We start from the raw sequence: 19,775 nt of genomic DNA, 5'->3' as shown, positions 1-19,775 counted from the left end.
ACATGTTTGATGCACTAACCTCGGGCTTTGTCTTTAAATAGCCCATCATTTTTCTCTGCTTGTTTCCATACTGTACTTCTTCACACAGATAGTAGGCCTACCGTCAAGTCTTTAGTCCAAACAGGACTTTTTACAGTCAAGTCTTTAGTCCAGACAGGACTTTTTACAGTCAAGTCTTTAGTCCAAACAGGACTTTTTACAGTCAAGTCTTTAGTCCAAACAGGACTTTTTTACCGTCAAGTCTTTAGTCCAAACAGGACTTTTTTACCGTCAAGTCTTTAGTCCAAACAGGACTTTTTAACGTCAAGTCTTTAGTCCAAACAGGACTTTTTACCGTCAAGTCTTTAGTCCAAACAGGACTTTTTACCGTCAAGTCTTTAGTCCAAACAGGACTTTTTACCGTCAAGTCTTTAGTCCAAACAGGACTTTTTACAGTCAAGTCTTTAGTCCAGACAGGACTTTTTACAGTCAAGTCTTTAGTCCAAACAGGACTTTTTACCGTCAAGTCTTTAGTCCAAACAGGACTTTTTACAGTCAAGTCTTTAGTCCAAACAGGACTTTTTACAGTCAAGTCTTTAGTCCAAACAGGACTTTTTACCGTCAAGTCTTTAGTCCAGACAGGACTTTTTACAGTCAAGTCTTTAGTCCAAACAGGACTTTTTACAGTCAAGTCTTTAGTCCAAACAGGACTTTTTTACCGTCAAGTCTTTAGTCCAAACAGGACTTTTTACCGTCAAGTCTTTAGTCCAAACAGGACTTTTTACCGTCAAGTCTTTAGTCCAAACAGGACTTTTTACCGTCAAGTCTTTAGTCCAGACAGGACTTTTTACCGTCAAGTCTTTAGTCCAAACAGGACTTTTTACAGTCAAGTCTTTAGTCCAAACAGGACTTTTTTACCGTCAAGTCTTTAGTCCAGACAGGACTTTTTACCGTCAAGTCTTTAGTCCAAACAGGACTTTTTACAGTCAAGTCTTTAGTCCAAACAGGAATTTTTACAGTCAAGTCTTTAGTCCAAACAGGACTTTTTACCGTCAAGTCTTTAGTCCAAACAGGACTTTTTACAGTCAAGTCTTTAGTCCAAACAGGACTTTTTACAGTCAAGTCTTTAGTCCAAACAGGACTTTTTACCGTCAAGTCTTTAGTCCAGACAGGACTTTCCGTTTTATTTGGTGAGTTGACCAAAGCAATATCGCCCCCAAGTGCATAAAGGAAAAATAACAGTAGGTCTAAGGAAACAGTGGGATGTGCAGTAAGGCTGCTAGTCAGCTTTTCGTTTTAAGAGGAAACCCCCGACGCGTTGGTTATTATCGTCCACTGACTGACATAACGCAAGGTTACGCTACTCTACGCATCGCTGGAAGTTGGAACCCCGTCGCTCGTTCTATTCGGTAAACACACACACCTGATACAAAACGTTGTAAAGGTGCATAAGCCATAGAATAACGAGCGGTGACAATTATTTATTTATTTTAATCGACGTTGATGTCTCTTTTTTTATCCGTAGGAGTTGTTATTTTTTATTATATTGAATCGAGAGCTAATCGAGAAGACAAAATGGCTGAGATGGGTATGGGGAAGGGGGTTACTGCGGGGAAACTCGCTAGTAACGTGCAGAAGAAATTAACACGGGCCCAAGAGAAGGTAAGAAACATAATAAGGTTTAATTTGTTGTTATTTACCGTTTGTTTCGGGTTATTTCGGTCATGATATCTGCTTCCATCCTGCTATGATACATCACCGGAGAGGAATCAGTGACACATCTTGACCGTTAATCTCTCTCCTCTGCTCTCATCCTTCTAGACCTATCTGCTGCCTTTTGATACCGTGAACCATCAGATCCTCCTCTCCACCCTCTCCGAGCTGGGCATCTCCGGCACCGCGCACGCTTGGATTGCGTCCTACCTGACAGGTCGCTCCTACCAGGTGGCGTGGCGAGAATCTGTCTCCGCACCACGTGCTCTCACCACTGGTGTCCCCCAGGGCTCTGTTCTTGGCCCACTCCTATTCTCGCTATACACCAAGTCACTTGGCTCTGTCATATCCTCACATGGTCTCTCATATCATTGCTATGCAGACGACACACAATTAATCTTCTCCTTTCCCCCTTCTGACAACCAGGTGGCGAATCGCATCTCTGCATGTCTGGCAGACATATCAGTGTGGATGACGGATCACCACCTCAAGCTGAACCTCGGCAAGACGGAGCTGCTCTTCCTCCCGGGGAAGGACTGCCCGTTCCATGATCTCGCCATCACGGTTGACAACTCCCTTGTGTCCTCCTCCCAGAGTGCTAAGAGCCTTGGCGTGACCCTGGACAACACCCTGTCGTTCTCCACCAACATCAAGGCGGTGACCCGATCCTGTAGGTTCATGCTCTACAACATTCGCAGAGTACGACCCTGCCTCACACAGGAAGCGGCGCAGGTCCTAATCCAGGCACTTGTCATCTCCCGTCTGGATTACTGCAACTCGCTGTTGGCTGGGCTCCCTGCCTGTGCCATTAAACCCCTACAACTCATCCAGAACGCCGCAGCCCGTCTGGTGTTCAACCTTCCCAAGTTCTCTCACGTCACCCCGCTCCTCCGCTCTCTCCACTGGCTTCCAGTCGAAGCTCGCATCCGCTACAAGACCATGGTGCTTGCCTACGGAGCTGTGAGGGGAACGGCACCTCCGTACCTTCAGGCTCTGATCAGGCCCTACACCCAAACAAGGGCACTCCGTTCATCCACCTCTGGCCTGCTCGCCTCCCTACCTCTGAGGAAGCACAGTTCCCGCTCAGCCCAGTCAAAACTGTTCGCTGCTCTGGCACCCCAATGGTGGAACAAGCTCCCTCACGACGCCAGGACAGCGGAGTCAATCACCACCTTCCGGAGACACCTGAAACCCCACCTCTTCAAGGAATACCTGGGATAGGATAAAGTAATCCTTCTAACCCCCCCCTTAAAAGATTTAGATGCACTATTGTAAAGTGGTTGTTCCACTGGATATTATAGGTGAATGCACCAATTTGTAAGTCGCTCTGGATAAGAGCGTCTGCTAAATGACTAAAATGTAAAAAATGTAACCTTTATATAAAAAACATACTATCGTCGACAAGATGCGGTAGATTTTTGTTGTTGTTGTTGTTGTGAGATTATTATTATTTACAAAAAAAGAGAGACACCATACATATACACAAAGAATATACAGACACATAAACATCGCTGACATCACACCTGCTCAGAGCCACATGCTCCCGCAGCTTTCATTTCTAGTGAATGTAAGACTCAATGCCAAATTACCTCAAATTCTGCTCTTCGGTTTTTCTTTGTAGCCCAAGTTTTTTCAATATTTAAAAACGAATGTATTTGATTCATCCACTGTCTTAACGATGGAGGGGAATTTGATTCATCCACTGTCTTAATGATGGGAGGGGAATTTGATTCATCCACTGTCTTAATGATGGGAGGGGAATTTGATTCATCCACTGTCTTAATGATGGAGGGGAATTTGATTCATCCACTGTCTTAATGATGGAGGGGAATTTGATTCATCCACTGTCTTAACGATGGAGGGGAATTTGATTCATCCACTGTCTTAATGATGGAGGGGAATTTGATTCATCCACTGTCTTAACAATGGAGGGGAATTTGATTCATCCACTGTCTTAACGATGGAGGGGAATTTGATTCATCCACTGTCTTAACGATGGAGGGGAATTTGATTCATCCACTGTCTTAACGATGGAGGGGAATTTGATTCATCCACTGTCTTAACGATGGAGGGGAATTTGATTCATCCACTGTCTTAACGATGGAGGGGAATTTGATTCATCCACTGTCTTAACGATGGAGGGGAATTTGATTCATCCACTGTCTTAACGATGGAGGGGAATTTGATTCATCCACTGTCTTAACGATGGAGGGGAATTTGATTCATCCACTGTCTTAACGATGGAGGGGAATTTGATTCATCCACTGTCTTAACGATGGAGGGGAATTTGATTCATCCACTGTCTTAACGATGGAGGGGAATTTGATTCATCCATTGTCTTAACGATGGAGGGGAATTTGATTCATCCACTGTCTTAACGATGGAGGGGAATTTGATTCATCCACTGTCTTAACGATGGAGGGGAATTTGATTCATCCACTGTCTTAACGATGGAGGGGAATTTGATTCATCCACTGTCTTAACGATGGAGGGGAATTTGATTCATCCACTGTCTTAACGATGGAGGGGAATTTGATTCATCCACTGTCTTAATGATGGGAGGGGAATTTGATTCATCCACTGTCTTAACGATGGAGGGGAATTTGATTCATCCACTGTCTTAACGATGGAGGGGAATTTGATTCATCCACTGTCTTAATGATGGGAGGGGAATTTGATTCATCCACTGTCTTAATGATGGGAGGGGAATTTGATTCATCCACTGTCTTAATGATGGAGGGGAATTTGATTCATCCACTGTCTTAATGATGGGAGAGAATATATACTGTATTACATTTTAGTCATTTAGCAGATGCTCTTATCCAGAGCGACTTACAGTAGTGAATGCATACATTTCATACATTTTTTTCTGTGCTGGCCCCCCGTGGGAATCGAACCCACAACCCTGGCGTTGCAAACACCATGCTCTACCAACTGAGCCACATGGTTACTCTACATTGTTCATCAATATTGCTATAGACGTACATCCTGTGTGTCTACTACACTGTACATGACCTACCCTGTGATTGTCTTAGTGACACATAGACGTGCTGTATGAATGAGAGACAGTGTTTTATCTGCTGTATCCACCATGGGCCAGGATGAAGATGAATGTTGTTTGTTTCTCTTCTCCAGGTTATGCAGAAGCTGGGGAAAGCGGACGAGACCAGAGATGTTGCGTTTGAGGAAGGAGTTATCAACTTCAACAAACAATATGTAAGAATCTGTCACAGAGTTCGTTGGTTTGTACAGACCAAAACGCAGCCGGGATGTGAATGCTCATCTTATTATTTAATAGAATAAATAGAACACGGAGAGAAAAAAAACGAATAAAGACTAGTGACAGTTTTACAGGCAGAATAAACGCAGTGCAAAATACAACTACCCACAACCTACCAAACAAACGCACACCTACTTATAGGACTCCCAATCAGAGGCAACTAGAAACACCTGCCTCCAATTGAGAGTCCAACACCCAAAACTACACATAGAAAACTTAACCTAGAACCTATACCAAAACTAACACACCCCACTACACCACACACAAAACCCCACAATACCAAACAAATATACCTCTGCCACGTCCTGACCAAATATAATACAAATAATACCTAAATATTGGTCAGGACGTGACAGAATCTTGTACGGAACGAACCATTTTACATTTTAGTCATTTAGAATACGCTATTTTCCGGAGCGACGTACGGGCGCAATTAGGGTTAAGTGTCTTGCTTAAGGGACACATCGCCACATTTTTCAGCTCGTCAGCTCGATGTTTCAAACCAGCGACCTTTCAGTTACTGGCCCAATGCTCTTAAATCACAACAACAACAAAAAACCCTGAGGGTCTACCTGGTTGCAATACAAAGTAGGATTATTTTTTTTCTTCTCCTGTGATGTCTACATACCCATTAAGACTCCAGTCCTGGACTGAAACAAACATTGATATATTGTAAAAACCCAACCGATCCCCATTTTAGTAGCTGCCTCCATTCCTCGCCATCTATAATTCAATCCACAGTCTTACCTTGTCTCACCTACCGGAGCTGTAAAGTGTTTAATAACAGGTGTTTTACGTTCTGTTTTCAGACAGAGGGTTCCAAACTGCAAAAAGACCTAAGGGTCTACCTGGCTGCAGTACAAAGTAAGACTTTCTCTGTAATGTCTACGTACACTTTAAGACGCCAGTCCTAAACTGAAACAAGGAGGGACTACTTGGACTTGTTCAATAAACAAAACGCTACTTTCATTTTGCCATTTCAAAACCTATTAAAGTGTTTACCTTTGTGTGTCTTTAATTAACACAACCCAGGTATTGATAATCAGTGTAGAACGATGGTGTATTCCTTCACTGGTAAGTCTGTCTGTCTGTCCTTCTGTCTACAGCGATGCACGAATCCTCCAAGAACCTTAAGGAGTGTCTGTCTGACATGTACGAGCCGGAGTGGTACGGCAAAGATGATGTGGACTGCATCGTCGAGGTCAGAGGTCATCTGAATTTATGCTACAAAAGTCAGATTAACTTCCTCTTATCCCTCGTCTCTCTCCCTCTGTCAGTCTCTCCCTCTGTCAGTCTCTCCTCTGTCAGTCTCTCCTCTGTCAGTCTCTCCCTGTCTCTTCCTCTGTCAGTCTCTTCCTCTGTCAGTCTCTCCCTCTGTCAGTCTCTCCTCTGTCAGTCTCTCCTCTGTCAGTCTCTCCTCTGTCAGTCTCTCCCTGTCTCTTCCTCTGTCAGTCTCTCCCTCTGTCAGTCTCTCCTCTGTCAGTCTCTCCTCTGTCAGTCTCTCCTCTGTCAGTCTCTCCCTGTCAGTCTCTCCTCTGTCAGTCTCTCCTCTGTCAGTCTCTCCCTCTGTCAGTCTCTCCCTGTCAGTCTCTCCCTCTGTCAGTCTCTCCCTGTCAGTCTCTCCCTGTCTCTTCCTCTGTCAGTCTCTCCTCTGTCAGTCTCTCCTCTGTCAGTCTCTCCTCTGTCAGTCTCTCCCTGTCTCCTCCTCTGTCAGTCTCTCCTCTGTCAGTCTCTCCTCTGTCAGTCTCTCCTCTGTCAGTCTCTCCTCTGTCAGTCTCTCCTCTGTCAGTCTCTCCCTGTCAGTCTCTCCCTCTGTCAGTCTCTCCTCTGTCAGTCTCTCCCTGTCTCTTCCTCTGTCAGTCTCTCCTCTGTCAGTCTCTCCTCTGTCAGTCTCTCCCTGTCTCCTCCTCTGTCAGTCTCTCCCTCTGTCAGTCTCTCCTCTGTCAGTCTCTCCTCTGTCAGTCTCTCCCTGTCTCTTCCTCTGTCAGTCTCTCCTCTGTCAGTCTCTCCTCTGTCAGTCTCTCCTCTGTCAGTCTCTCCTCTGTCAGTCTCTCCTCTGTCAGTCTCTCCTCTGTCAGTCTCTCCTCTGTCAGTCTCTCCCTGTCTCTTCCTCTGTCAGTCTCTCCTCTGTCAGTCTCTCCTCTGTCAGTCTCTCCTCTGTCAGTCTCTCCCTGTCTCTTCCTCTGTCACAGTCTCTCTGTCAGTCTCTCCTCTGTCAGTCTCTCCTCTGTCAGTCTCTCCTCTGTCAGTCTCTCCCTGTCTCTTCCTCTGTCACAGTCTCTCTGTCACAGTCTCTCCTCTGTCAGTCCCTCCCTGTCTCTTCCTCTGTGACAGTCTCTCAGCCCTCAATCTTTCCTTCTGTCTCTCTCACTCTCTCCCTGTCTCTCTCCCTGTTTCTCTCACTCTTTCTCCTTGTCTCTCTATCTCTCTCCCTGTCTCTCTCACTCTCTCGCTCCCTGTCTCTCTCCCTGTCTCTCCCTGTTTTTCTCACTCTCTCTCCTTGTCTCTCTCTCACTCTCTTCCCCTGTCTCTCTCTCACTCTCTCACTCAATCCCTGTCTCTCTTACTCTCTCTCTCACTCTCGCTCACACTCTCATTCTCTCTCTCCCTGTCTCTGTCACTCTCTCTCCCTGTTTCGCTCCCTGTCTCTCTCACTCTCTCTCACTCACTGTTATTCTCACCATCACTCTCCCTTGTGACAGAAGTAGGAGCTGTGTTAGCGTGTTAGGACAGGTTGGTATTAGAGCATAGAGCTGTACTAGCGTGTTAGGACAGGTTGGTATTAGAGCATAGAGCTGTACCAGCGTGTTAGGACAGGTTGGTATTAGAGCATAGAGCTGTACTAGCGTGTTAGGACAGGTTGGTATTAGAGCATAGAGCTGTACTAGTGTTAGGACAGGTTGGTATTAGAGCATAGAGCTGTACTAGCGTGTTAGGACAGGTTGGTATTAGAGCATAGAGCTGTACCAGCGTGTTAGGACAGGTTGGTATTAGAGCATAGAGCTGTACTAGCGTGTTAGGACAGGTTGGTATTAGAGCATAGAGCTGTACTAGTGTTAGGACAGGTTGGTATTAGAGCATAGAGCTGTACTAGCGTGTTAGGACAGGTTGGTATTAGAGCATAGAGCTGTACTAGCGTGTTAGGACAGGTTGGTATTATAGCATAGAGCTGTACTAGTGTTAGGACAGGTTAGTATTAGAGCATAGAGCTGTACTAGTGTTAGGACAGGTTGGTATTAGAGCATAGAGCTGTACTAGCGTGTTAGGACAGGTTGGTATTAGAGCATAGAGCTGTACCAGCGTGTTAGGACAGGTTGGTATTATAGCATAGAGCTGTACTAGCGTGTTAGGACAGGTTGGTATTAGAGCATAGAGCTGTACTAGTGTTAGGACAGGTTGGTATTAGAGCATAGAGCTGTACTAGCGTGTTAGGACAGGTTGGTATTAGAGCATAGAGCTGTACTAGTGTTAGGACAGGTTGGTATTAGAGCATAGAGCTGTACTAGCGTGTTAGGACAGGTTGGTATTAGAGCATAGAGCTGTACTAGCGTGTTAGGACAGGTTGGTATTAGAGCATAGAGCTGTACTAGCGTGTTAGGACAGGTTGGTATTAGAGCATAGAGCTGTACCAGCGTGTTAGGACAGGTTGGTATTAGAGCATAGAGCTGTACTAGCGTGTTAGGACAGGTTGGTATTAGAGCATAGAGCTGTACTAGCGTGTTAGGACAGGTTGGTATTAGAGCATAGAGCTGTATTAGCGTGTTAGGACAGGTTGGTATTAGAGCATAGAGCTGTACTAGCGTGTTAGGACAGGTTGGTATTAGAGCATAGAGCTGTACCAGCGTGTTAGGACAGGTTGGTATTAGAGCATAGAGCTGTACCAGCGTGTTAGGACAGGTTGGTATTAGAGCATAGAGCTGTACTAGCGTGTTAGGACAGGTTGGTATTAGAGCATAGAGCTGTACTAGCGTGTTAGGACAGGTTGGTATTAGAGCATAGAGCTGTACTAGCGTGTTAGGACAGGTTGGTATTAGAGCATAGAGCTGTACTAGTGTGTTAGGACAGGTTGGTATTAGAGCATAGAGCTGTACTAGCGTGTTAGGACAGGTTGGTATTAGAGCATAGAGCTGTACCAGCGTGTTAGGACAGGTTGGTATTAGAGCATAGAGCTGTACTAGCGTGTTAGGACAGGTTGGTATTAGAGCATAGAGCTGTACTAGCGTGTTAGGACAGGTTGGTATTAGAGCATAGAGCTGTACTAGTGTGTTAGGACAGGTTGGTATTAGAGCATAGAGCTGTACTAGCGTGTTAGGACAGGTTGGTATTAGAGCATAGAGCTGTACTAGCGTGTTAGGACAGGTTGGTATTAGAGCATAGAGCTGTACTAGCGTGTTAGGACAGGTTGGTATTAGAGCATAGAGCTGTACTAGCGTGTTAGGACAGGTTGGTATTAGAGCATAGAGCTGTACTAGCGTGTTAGGACAGGTTGGTATTAGAGCATAGAGCTGTACCAGCGTGTTAGGACAGGTTGGTATTAGAGCATAGAGCTGTACCAGCGTGTTAGGACAGGTTGGTATTAGAGCATAGAGCTGTACTATGTGTTAGGACAGGTTGGTATTACAGCAGGGTAGTTGAGCCTCAGGGTAGTTGAGCCTAGGGACAGCAGGGTAGTTGAGCCTAGGGACAGCAGGGTAAGTTGAGCCGCCTTGCGGTAAGATGTGTCTGCTCTGTATGCAGGTAAATAAATGTGCGTGGGTGCGTGCGTGCGGATTTAATGGCGACTTCCTTGTTTCTGTTCCGGTTGCAGGACACTGACGTTCTGTGGACAGACTTCCATCAGAAGCTTGTGGATAATGCTTTGATATCCATGGACACATACCTGGGGCAGTTCCCTGATATAAAGGTAGGATCATACCTGGGGCAGTTCCCGGATATAAAGGTAGGATCATACCTGGGGAAGTTCCCAGATAAAGGTAGTATCATACGTGGAGAAGTTCCCTGATATTGAGGTAGGATCATACCTGGGAAGTTCCCAGATAAAGGTAGGATCATACCTGGGGAAGTTCCCTGGTATTAAGGTAGGATCATACCTTGGGGAAGTCCCGGGTTAATAGGTTGGATCATACCTGGGGAAGTTCCCTGGTATTAAGGTAGGATCATACCTGGGGAAGTTCCCTGATATAAAGGTAGGATCATACCTGTGGAAGTTCCCTGATATAAAGGTAGGATCATACCTGGGGAAATTCCCTGGTATTAAGGTAGGATCATACCTGGGGAAGTTCCCTGGTATTAAGGTAGGATCATACCTGGGGAAGTTCCCTGGTATTAAGGTAGGATCATACCTGGGGAAGTTCCCTGGTATTAAGGTAGGATCATACCTGGGGAAGTTCCCTGGTATTAAGGTAGGATCATACCTGGGGAAGTTCCCTGGTATTAAGGTAGGATCATACCTGGGGAAGTACCCTGGCATTAAGGTAGGATCATACCTGGGGAAGTTCCCTGAAATTAAGGTAGGATCATACCTGGGGAAGTTCCCTGGCATTAAGGTAGGATCATACCTGGGGAAGTACCCTGAAATTAAGGTAGGATCATACCTGGGGATGTTCCCTGGCATTAAGGTAGGATCATACCTGGGGAAGTTCCCTGGCATTAAGGTAGGATCATACCTGGGGAAGTACCCAGGTATTAAGGTAGGATCATACCTGGGGAAGTTCCCTGTGATTAAGGTAGGATCGTCATCGTCGTACTCTCTTCCTAATGATTTGCTTTGATTCATACATACTGCATACCGACCTGTTCTTATCACTTGTGTGTTAGTCTTTCTCCCCCCGCCCATCCCCTCTTCTCTTGACAATAAAGTATTGTTCTTCTTCTTCAGTCTCGTATTGCTAAGCGTGACAGGAAGCTTGTGGACTATGACAGCGCCAGACACAACCAGTCTTCTACCAATAAGGGGAAGAAAGGAAAGGACGGGGGCATCAAGATCACCAAGGTAACAGGACCTGTCCCAGCACTGTGGGCCTTTTATTAACATCAATCTGTTGTCTGCGTTTGCCAGTAATTTACTCAGAACTAAATATATCTGTTTAAAATGACTGTCTATCTCGTTCCCTCTATCTCTCTCTATCCCCCTTTATGTATCTCTCTCCCCCTTTATCTCTCTCTTTCTCTCTTTTGCTCTTTCTATCTCTTTCTCCCCCTATTATCTCTCTCTCTCTTTCGCTCTCTTTCTCGCTCTATCTCTCTCTCCCCCCTTTATCTCTGTCTATTTCTCTCTCCCTCGCTCTCTCTCTCTCTCTCTCTCTCTCTCTCTCTCTATTTCTTTCTCTCCCTCTCCACCCCTCCCTCTCTCTTTCTCTCTCTGTCTTCCCTCCCTCTTTATATATTATCTCTCTCTCTTCCAATCTCCAGCCAGTGTCTCTGTTAGAGAGGGCCACTCCAGTTTGGGCTCAGGGCATCCTGTCAGCCCACAACATTGCTCAGAGTAACCTCTCGAGGAACCAGGTGGGTCCATCACCCTTGTCAACCACCTTGTCGACTAGTGCTTTCATGGGGATTTCAGAATGTAGTCTAGTATATAATCTGCCAGCAATAGTTTTAGACGTTTAGAAAGAGCCTCCATTTTCCACAGCTTCTTTCCCAGGCACAAAACCTTTGTCTTCAGACAAGGGAGATATGGTTTACAAAATCAAATGAAATATTCACTGAAAAACAAATACAGTATGAATAAAAATACCAATTATTTGGCATACAGTCATTGGCTAGTCATTGGCCAGTAGTTGGCCAGTAGTTGGCCAGTAGTTGGCTAGTAGTTGGTCAGTAGTTGGCCAGTAGTTGGCCAGTAGTTGGCTAGTAGTTGGCCAGTAGATGGCCAGTAGTTGGCCAGTAGTTGGCCAGTTGTTGGCCAGTAGTTGGCCAGTAGTTGGCTAGTAGTTGGTCAGTAGTTGGCCAGTAGTTGGCCAGTAGTTGGCTAGTAGTTGGTCAGTAGTTGGTCAGTAGTTGGCCAGTAGTTGGTCAGTAGTTGGTCAGTAGTTGGCCAGTAGTTGGTCAGTAGTTGGTCAGTAGTTGGCCAGTAGTTGGCTAGTAGTTGGCCAGTAGTTGGCCAGTAGTTGGTCAGTAGTTGGCCAGTAGTTGGCCAGTAGTTGGCCAGTCGTTGGCTAGTAGTTGGCCAGTAGTTGGCTAGTAGTTGGTCAGTAGTTGGCCAGTAGTTGGTCAGTAGTTGGCCAGTAGTTGGCCAGTAGTTGGCCAGTCGTTGGCCAGTCGTTGGCCAGTCGTTGGTCAGTAGTTGGCCAGTCGTTGGCCAGTAGTTGGCCAGTCGTTGGCCAGTAGTTGGCCAGTAGTTGGCCAGTAGTTGGCTAGTAGTTGGCCAGTCGTTGGCCAGTAGTTGGCCAGTAGTTGGCCAGTAGTTGGCCAGTAGTTGGCCAGTAGTTGGTCAGTAGTTGGCCAGTAGTTGGCCAGTAGTTGGCCAGTCGTTGGCTAGTAGTTGGCCAGTAGTTGGCTAGTAGTTGGTCAGTAGTTGGCCAGTAGTTGGCCAGTAGTTGGCCAGTAGTTGGCCAGTCGTTGGTCAGTCGTTGGTCAGTCGTTGGTCAGTAGTTGGCCAGTAGTTGGCCAGTCGTTGGCCAGTCGTTGGCCAGTCGTTGGCCAGTCGTTGGCCAGTAGTTGGCCAGTAGTTGGCCAGTCGTTGGCCAGTAGTTGGCCAGTCGTTGGCCAGTCGTTGGTCAGTCGTTGGCCAGTAGTCGTTGGCCAGTAGTCGTTGGCCAGTCGTTGGCCAGTCGTTGGCCAGTAGCCACCAGTCGTTGGCTGTTCACCTTCCTAATATTGAGTTGCACCCCCTTTTGCCCTCAGTGTGTAGTGTATTGGAACGGGAAGAGCAGGTGTTCATAATGTTTTGTTCACTCAGTGTGTAGTGCATTGGAACGGGAAGAGCAGGTGTTCATAATGTTTTGTCCACTCAGTGTGCAGTGTATAGGAATGGGAAGTGATAAAAATAATCATCAGTGTGTATGTGTGTGTGTGTGTCAGGCGGAGGATGAGTTGGAGAGAGCTCAGAAGGTGTTTGACGAGATTAATGAAGATCTTCAGGAGGAACTGCCCTCACTATGGAACAGGTACATCTGGAATGGAACAGGTACATCTGGAATGGAACAGGTACATCTGGAATGGAACAGGTACATCTGGAATGGAACAGGTACATCTGGAATGGAACAGGTACATCTGGAATGGAACAGGTACATCTGGAATGGAACAGGTACATCTGGAATGGAACAGGTACATCTGGAATGGAACAGGTACATCTGGAATGGAACAGGTACATCTGGAATGGAACAGGTACATCTGGAATGGAACAGGTACATCTGGAATGGAACAGGTACATCTGGAATGGAACAGGTACATCTGGAATGGAATAGGTACATCTGGAATGGAACAGGTACATCTGGAATGGAACAGGTACATCTGGAATGGAACAGGTACATCTGGAATGGAACAGGTACATCTGGAATGGAACAGGTACATCTGGAATGGAACAGGTACATCTGGAATGGAACAGGTACATCTGGAATGGAACAGGTACATCTGGAATGGAACAGGTACATCTGGAATGGAACAGGTACATCTGGAATGGAACAGGTACATCTGGAATGGAACAGGTACATCTGGAATGGAACAGGTACATCTGGAATGGAATAGGTACATCTGGAATGGAACAGGTACATCTGGAATGGAACAGGTACATCTGGAATGGAACAGGTACATCTGGAATGGAACAGGTACATCTGGAATGGAACAGGTACATCTGGAATGGAACAGGTACATCTGGAATGGAACAGGTACATCTGGAATGGAACAGGTACATCTGGAATGGAACAGGTACATCTGGAATGGAACAGGTACATCTGGAATGGAACAGGTACATCTGGAATGGAACAGGTACATCTGGAATGGAACAGGTAAGTCTGGAATGGAACAGGTACATCTGGAATGGAACAGGTACATCTGGAATGGAACAGGTACATCTGGAATGGAACAGGTACATCTGGAATGGAACAGGTACATCTGGAATGGAACAGGTACATCTGGAATGGAACAGGTACATCTGGAATGGAACAGGTACATCTGGAATGGAACAGGTACATCTGGAATGGAACAGGTACATCTGGAATGGAACAGGTACATCTGGAATGGAACAGGTAAGTCTGGAATGGAACAGGTACATCTGGAATGGAACAGGTACATCTGGAATGGAACAGGTACATCTGGAATGGAACAGGTATATCTGGAATGGAACAGGTACATCTGGAATGGAACAGGTACATCTGGAATGGAACAGGTACATCTGGAATGGAACAGGTACATCTGGAATGGAACAGGTACATCTGGAATGGAACAGGTACATCTGGAATGGAACAGGTACATCTGGAATGGAACAGGTACATCTGGAATGGAACAGGTAAGTCTGGAATGGAACAGGTACATCTGGAATGGAACAGGTACATCTGGAATGGAACAGGTACATCTGGAATGGAACAGGTACATCTGGAATGGAACAGGTACATCTGGAATGGAACAGGTACATCTGGAATGGAACAGGTACATCTGGAATGGAACAGGTACATCTGGAATGGAACAGGTACATCTGGAATGGAACAGGTACATCTGGAATGGAACAGGTACATCTGGAATGGAACAGGTACATCTGGAATGGAACAGGTACATTTCACTATGGAACAGGTACATCTGGAATGGAACAGGTACATCTGGAATGGAACAGGTACATCTGGAATGGAACAGGTACATCTGGAATGGAACAGGTACATCTGGAATGGAACAGGTACATTTCACTATGGAACAGGTACATCTGGAATGGAACAGGTACATTTCACTATGGAACAGGTACATCTGGAATGGAACAGGTACATCTGGAATGGAAGAAAAAATAAAATATATGTATTTGTAGCGTTTGATATTATAGACAGTACTAGCTATACATTAATACATGTCACTTCAATAAGGTTTGTAATAATTGTTAGTAAAATCTCTCTCCCCCTTCCATCTCTTATCTCCATCCTCTCTCTCTGTCTCCATAGTCGTGTTGGCTTCTACGTTAGCACCTTCCAGAGTATGGCTGGCTTTGAGGAGAAGTTCCACAAGGAGATGGGGAAGGTGAGTCTGTTGTCCATCCCAAGGAGATGGGGAGGTGAGTCTGTTGTCCATCCCAAGGAGATGGGGAAGGTGAGTCTGTTGTCCATCCCAAGGAGATGGGGAAGGTGAGTCTGTTGTCCATCCCAAGGAGATGGGGAGGTGAGTCTGCTGTCCATCCCAAGGAGATGGGGAGGTGAGTCTGTTGTCCATCCCAAGGAGATGGGGAAGGTGAGTCTGTTGTCCATCCCAAGGAGATGGGGAAGGTGAGTCTGTTGTCCATCCCAAAGAGATGGGGAGGTGAGTCTGTTGTCCATCCCAAGGAGATGGGGAGGTGAGTCTGTTGTCCATCCCAAGGAGATGGGGAAGGTGAGTCTGCTGTCCATCCCAAGGAGATGGGGAGGTGAGTCTGCTGTCCATCCCAAGGAGATGGGGAAGGTGAGTCTGTTGTCCATCCCAAGGAGATGTGGAAGGTGAGTCTGTTGTCCATCCCAAGGAGATGGGGAGGTGAGTCTGCTGTCCATCCCAAGGAGATGGGGAGGTGAGTCTGCTGTCCATCCCAAGGAGATGGGGAGGTGAGTCTGTTGTCCATCCCAAGGAGATGGGGAAGGTGAGTCTGCTGTCCATCACAAGGAGATGGGGAGGTGAGTCTGCTGTCCATCCCAAGGAGATGGGGAGGTGAGTCTGCTGTCCATCCCAAGGAGATGGGGAGGTGAGTCTGTTGTCCATCCCAAGGAGATGGGAAGGTGAGTCTGTTGTCCATCCCAAAGAGATGGGGAGGTGTGTCTGTTGTCCATCCCAAGGAGATGGGGAGGTGAGTCTGCTGTCCATCCCAAGGAGATGGGAAGGTGAGTCTGTTGTCCATCCCAAGGAGATGGGGAGGTGAGTCTGCTGTCCATCCCAAGGAGATGGGGAAGGTGAGTCTGTTGTCCATCCCAAGGAGATGGGGGAGGTGAGTCTGTTGTCCATCCCAAGGAGATGGGGAGGTGAGTCTGCTGTCCATCCCAAGGAGATGGGGAGGTGAGTCTGTTGTCCATCCCAAGGAGATGGGAAGGTGAGTCTGTTGTCCATCCCAAGGAGATGGGAAGGTGAGTCTGTTGTCCATCCCAAAGAGATGGGAAGGTGAGTCTGCTGTCCATCCCAAGGAGATGGGGAGGTGAGTCTGTTGTCCATCCCAAAGAGATGGGGAGGTGAGTCTGTTGTCCATCCCAAGGAGATGGGAAGGTGAGTCTGTTGTCCATCCCAAGGAGATGGGGAGGTGAGTCTGCTGTCCATCCCAAGGAGATGGGGAAGGTGAGTCTGCTGTCCATCCCAAGGAGATGGGGAGGTGAGTCTGTTGTCCATCCCAAGGAGATGGGGAGGTGAGTCTGTTGTCCATCCCAAGGAGATGGGGAGGTGAGTCTGTTGTCCATCCCAAGGAGATGGGGAGGTGAGTCTGTTGTCCATCCCAAAGAGATGGGGAAGGTGAGTCTGCTGTCCATCCCAAGGAGATGGGGAAGGTGAGTCTGTTGTCCATCCCAAGGAGATGGGGAGGTGAGTCTGTTGTCCATCCCAAGGAGATGGGAAGGTGAGTCTGTTGTCCATCCCAAGGAGATGGGAAGGTGAGTCTGCTGTCCATCCCAAGGAGATGGGGAGGTGAGTCTGTTGTCCATCCCAAGGAGATGGGGAGGTGAGTCTGCTGTCCATCCCAAGGAGATGGGGAGGTGAGTCTGTTGTCCATCCCAAGGAGATGGGGAAGGTGAGTCTGCTGTCCATCACAAGGAGATGGGGAGGTGAGTCTGCTGTCCATCCCAAGGAGATGGGGAGGTGAGTCTGCTGTCCATCCCAAGGAGATGGGGAGGTGAGTCTGCTGTCCATCACAAGGAGATGGGGAGGTGAGTCTGCTGTCCATCACAAGGAGATGGGGAGGTGAGTCTGCTGTCCATCCCAAGGAGATGGGAAGGTGAGTCTGCTGTCCATCCCAAGGAGATGGGGAGGTGAGTCTGCTGTCCATCCCAAGGAGATGGGGAAGGTGAGTCTGCTGTCCATCCCAAAGAGATTGGGAAGGTGAGTCTGTTGTCCATCCCAAGGAGTTTGGGAAGGTGAGTCTGTTGTCCATCCCAAGTTAGTGGTGATTTTCCTCTGAGTGATGACTTGCATGTTGGTGTAACCGAGATGTCCATGGATATCGAAGATTTGATAGTCTGTCTGTCTGTCTGTCTGTCTGTCTGTCTGTCTGTCTGTCTGTCTGTCTGTCTGTCTGTCTGTCTGTCTGTCTGTCTGTCTGTCTGTCTGTCTGTCTCTCTCTCTCTCTCTCTCTCTCTCTCTCTCTCTCTCTCTCTCTCTCTCTCTCTCTCTCTCTCTCTCTCTCTCTCTGTGTTATACTCACCGTGTGCAGCTGGACCAGAATCTGTACGATGTTCTTGTCAAACTGGAGAGACAGGACATGTGCGGGTGAGTCTCTGTTATTGTGTTTTATACTTTCCTCTTTTATCATTGTTAATTCAGTCACTAGTTTATATAGGATGACTTCTGTCAAACTATCAATAACATCTAGGATGTAAACATCACACCCCATTGTTCTGATGACAGTATTGTGGATGGGAGGAGGGGTCCTTGTGTCTATGTGTAGACATGTTGTGAAAGGTGTTGGTTGGAGTGACAGAGGGCTATTGTGTTGATCAAAGGGGCTATTGTACTGGTGCCTGTGGTGACACGGTGGGGGTTGAAGTGATGAGTTAGTTAGGATGGATGGGGGCTCCTTCTTACATCAGCTGTACAGCACTTTGTGACATCAGCTGATGTAAGAAGGTCTTTATAAATGCATTTGATTTGATTTGTTACCTCCTGAATTTTAAATTGATCAAATATATTTGTTAAATCTCACTAATTCTACACACAATACTCAATAATGACAAAGTGAAAACATGTTTTTAGAAATGTTTGTACATTTATTGAAAATAAAATACTGAAAATGAATTTACATAAGTATTCACACCCCTGAGTCAATACTTTGTAGAAGCGCCTTTGGCAGCGATTACAGCTGTGAGTCTTCCTGGGTAAAGTCTCTAAGATCTTTGCATACGTGGAGTGTGCAACATTCGCCCATTTTTCTTTTGTAAATTATTTAAGCTCGGTCAATTTGATTGTTGATCGTTGCTAGACAGACATTTTCAAGTCTTGCCATAGATTTACATGTCGATTTTAAGTCGAAACTGTAACTAGGCAACTCAGGAACATTCATTGTTGTCTTGGTAATCAACTCTGGTAATCATCAGTGTAGATTTGGGTTATTTGTGTTTTAGGTTATTGTCCTGGTGAAAGAAGAATTTGTCTCCCAGAGTCTGTTGAAAAGCAGACTGAACCAGGGTTTCCTCTAGGATTCTACCTGTGCTTATAGCTGTATTCTGTTTCTTTTTATCCTAAAAAACTCCCATGTCCTTGCCGATGGCAAGCATACCCATAACATGATGCAGCCACCACCATGGTTGAAAATATGAAGAGTGGTACTCTGTGATGTGTTGTGTTGGATTGGCAACAAACATAACACTTTCTATTCAGGACAAAAAAAGTTATTTTTTTGCAGTTTTACTTAAGTGCCTTGTTGCAAACAGGATGCATGTTTTGGAATATTTTTATTCTGTACAGGCTTCCTCCTTTTCACTCTGGAAATTAGGTTAGTATTGTGGAGTAACTACAATGTTGTTGACCCATCCTCAGTTTTCTCCTACCACAACCATTAAACTCTGTAACTCTTTTAAAATCACCATTGGCCTCATGGTGAAATCCCTGAGCAGTTTACTTCCTCTCTAGCAACTTGTTTTTTTAATTTATTTAACCTTCATTTAACTAGGCAAGTCAGTTAAGAACAAATTCTTATTTACAATGACAGCCTACCAGGGAACAGTGGGTTAACTGCCTTGTTCAGGAGCAGAATGACAGATTTTTACCATGTCAGGTCAGAGATTTGATCCATCAACCTGTCGGTTATCGGCCCAACGCTCTAACCACTAGGCTACCTGCCTCTCTAACCACTAGGCTACCTGCCCCTCTAACCACTAGGCTACCTGCCCCTCTAACCACTAGGCTACCTGCCCCTCTAACCACTAGGCTACCTGCCCCTCTAACCACTAGGCTACCTGCCCCTCTAACCACTAGGCTACCTGCCTCCTCTAACCACTAGGCTACCTGCCTCCTCTAACCACTAGGCTACCTGCCTCCTATAACCACTAGGCTACCTGCCTCTCTAACCACTAGGCTACCTGCCTCCTCTAACCACTAGGCTACCCTGCCTCCTCTAACCACTAGGCTACCTGCCTCTCTAACCACTAGGCTACCTGCCCCTCTAACCACTAGTCTACCTGCCTCCTCTAACCACTAGGCTACCTGCCCCTCTAACCACTAGGCTACCTGCCCCTCTAACCACTAGGCTACCTGCCTCCTCTAACCACTAGGCTACCTGCCCCTCTAACCTCTAGGCTACCTGCCCCTCTAACCACTAGGCTACCTGCCTCTCTAACCACTAGGCTACCTGCCTCCTCTAACCACTAGGCTACCTGCCCCTCTAACCACTAGGCTACCTGCCCCTCTAACCACTAGGCTACCTGCCTCCTCTAACCACTAGGCTACCTGCCCCTCTAACCTCTAGGCTACCTGCCCCTCTAACCACTAGGCTACCTGCCCCTCT

General features: G+C 46.6%; 1 protein-coding gene across 5 annotated transcripts in view; it reads left to right on the top strand.

The window, feature by feature from the left end:
- The first annotated feature begins 1,234 nt into the window (after positions 1-1,234).
- Positions 1,235-19,775, top strand: part of LOC106586919 (myc box-dependent-interacting protein 1) — a 40,727-nt gene continuing 22,186 nt past the window's right edge. For 4 of the 5 annotated variants that reach the window (XM_045707878.1, XM_045707876.1, XM_045707877.1 and 1 more), the window contains exons 1-10: positions 1,235-1,641; positions 4,828-4,908; positions 5,782-5,836; positions 6,079-6,173; positions 9,780-9,875; positions 10,851-10,964; positions 11,384-11,476; positions 12,995-13,080; positions 15,058-15,133; positions 17,487-17,542. In XM_045707878.1, the coding sequence (XP_045563834.1) occupies positions 1,483-1,641; positions 4,828-4,908; positions 5,782-5,836; positions 6,079-6,173; positions 9,780-9,875; positions 10,851-10,964; positions 11,384-11,476; positions 12,995-13,080; positions 15,058-15,133; positions 17,487-17,542 (911 nt within the window). In that variant the 5' untranslated portion in view covers positions 1,235-1,482. The remainder of the gene's footprint in view (positions 1,642-4,827; positions 4,909-5,781; positions 5,837-6,078; positions 6,174-9,779; positions 9,876-10,850; positions 10,965-11,383; positions 11,477-12,994; positions 13,081-15,057; positions 15,134-17,486; positions 17,543-19,775) is intronic. The other variant, XM_045707875.1, reaches the window with a different exon arrangement.

Source organism: Salmo salar, chromosome ssa25, assembly GCF_905237065.1.
Source record: "Salmo salar chromosome ssa25, Ssal_v3.1, whole genome shotgun sequence".
NCBI classification, from domain to species: domain Eukaryota; kingdom Metazoa; phylum Chordata; class Actinopteri; order Salmoniformes; family Salmonidae; genus Salmo; species Salmo salar.
Note: the sequence above shows the minus strand (reverse complement) of the source record. Positions and strands in the feature narration are given on the sequence as shown.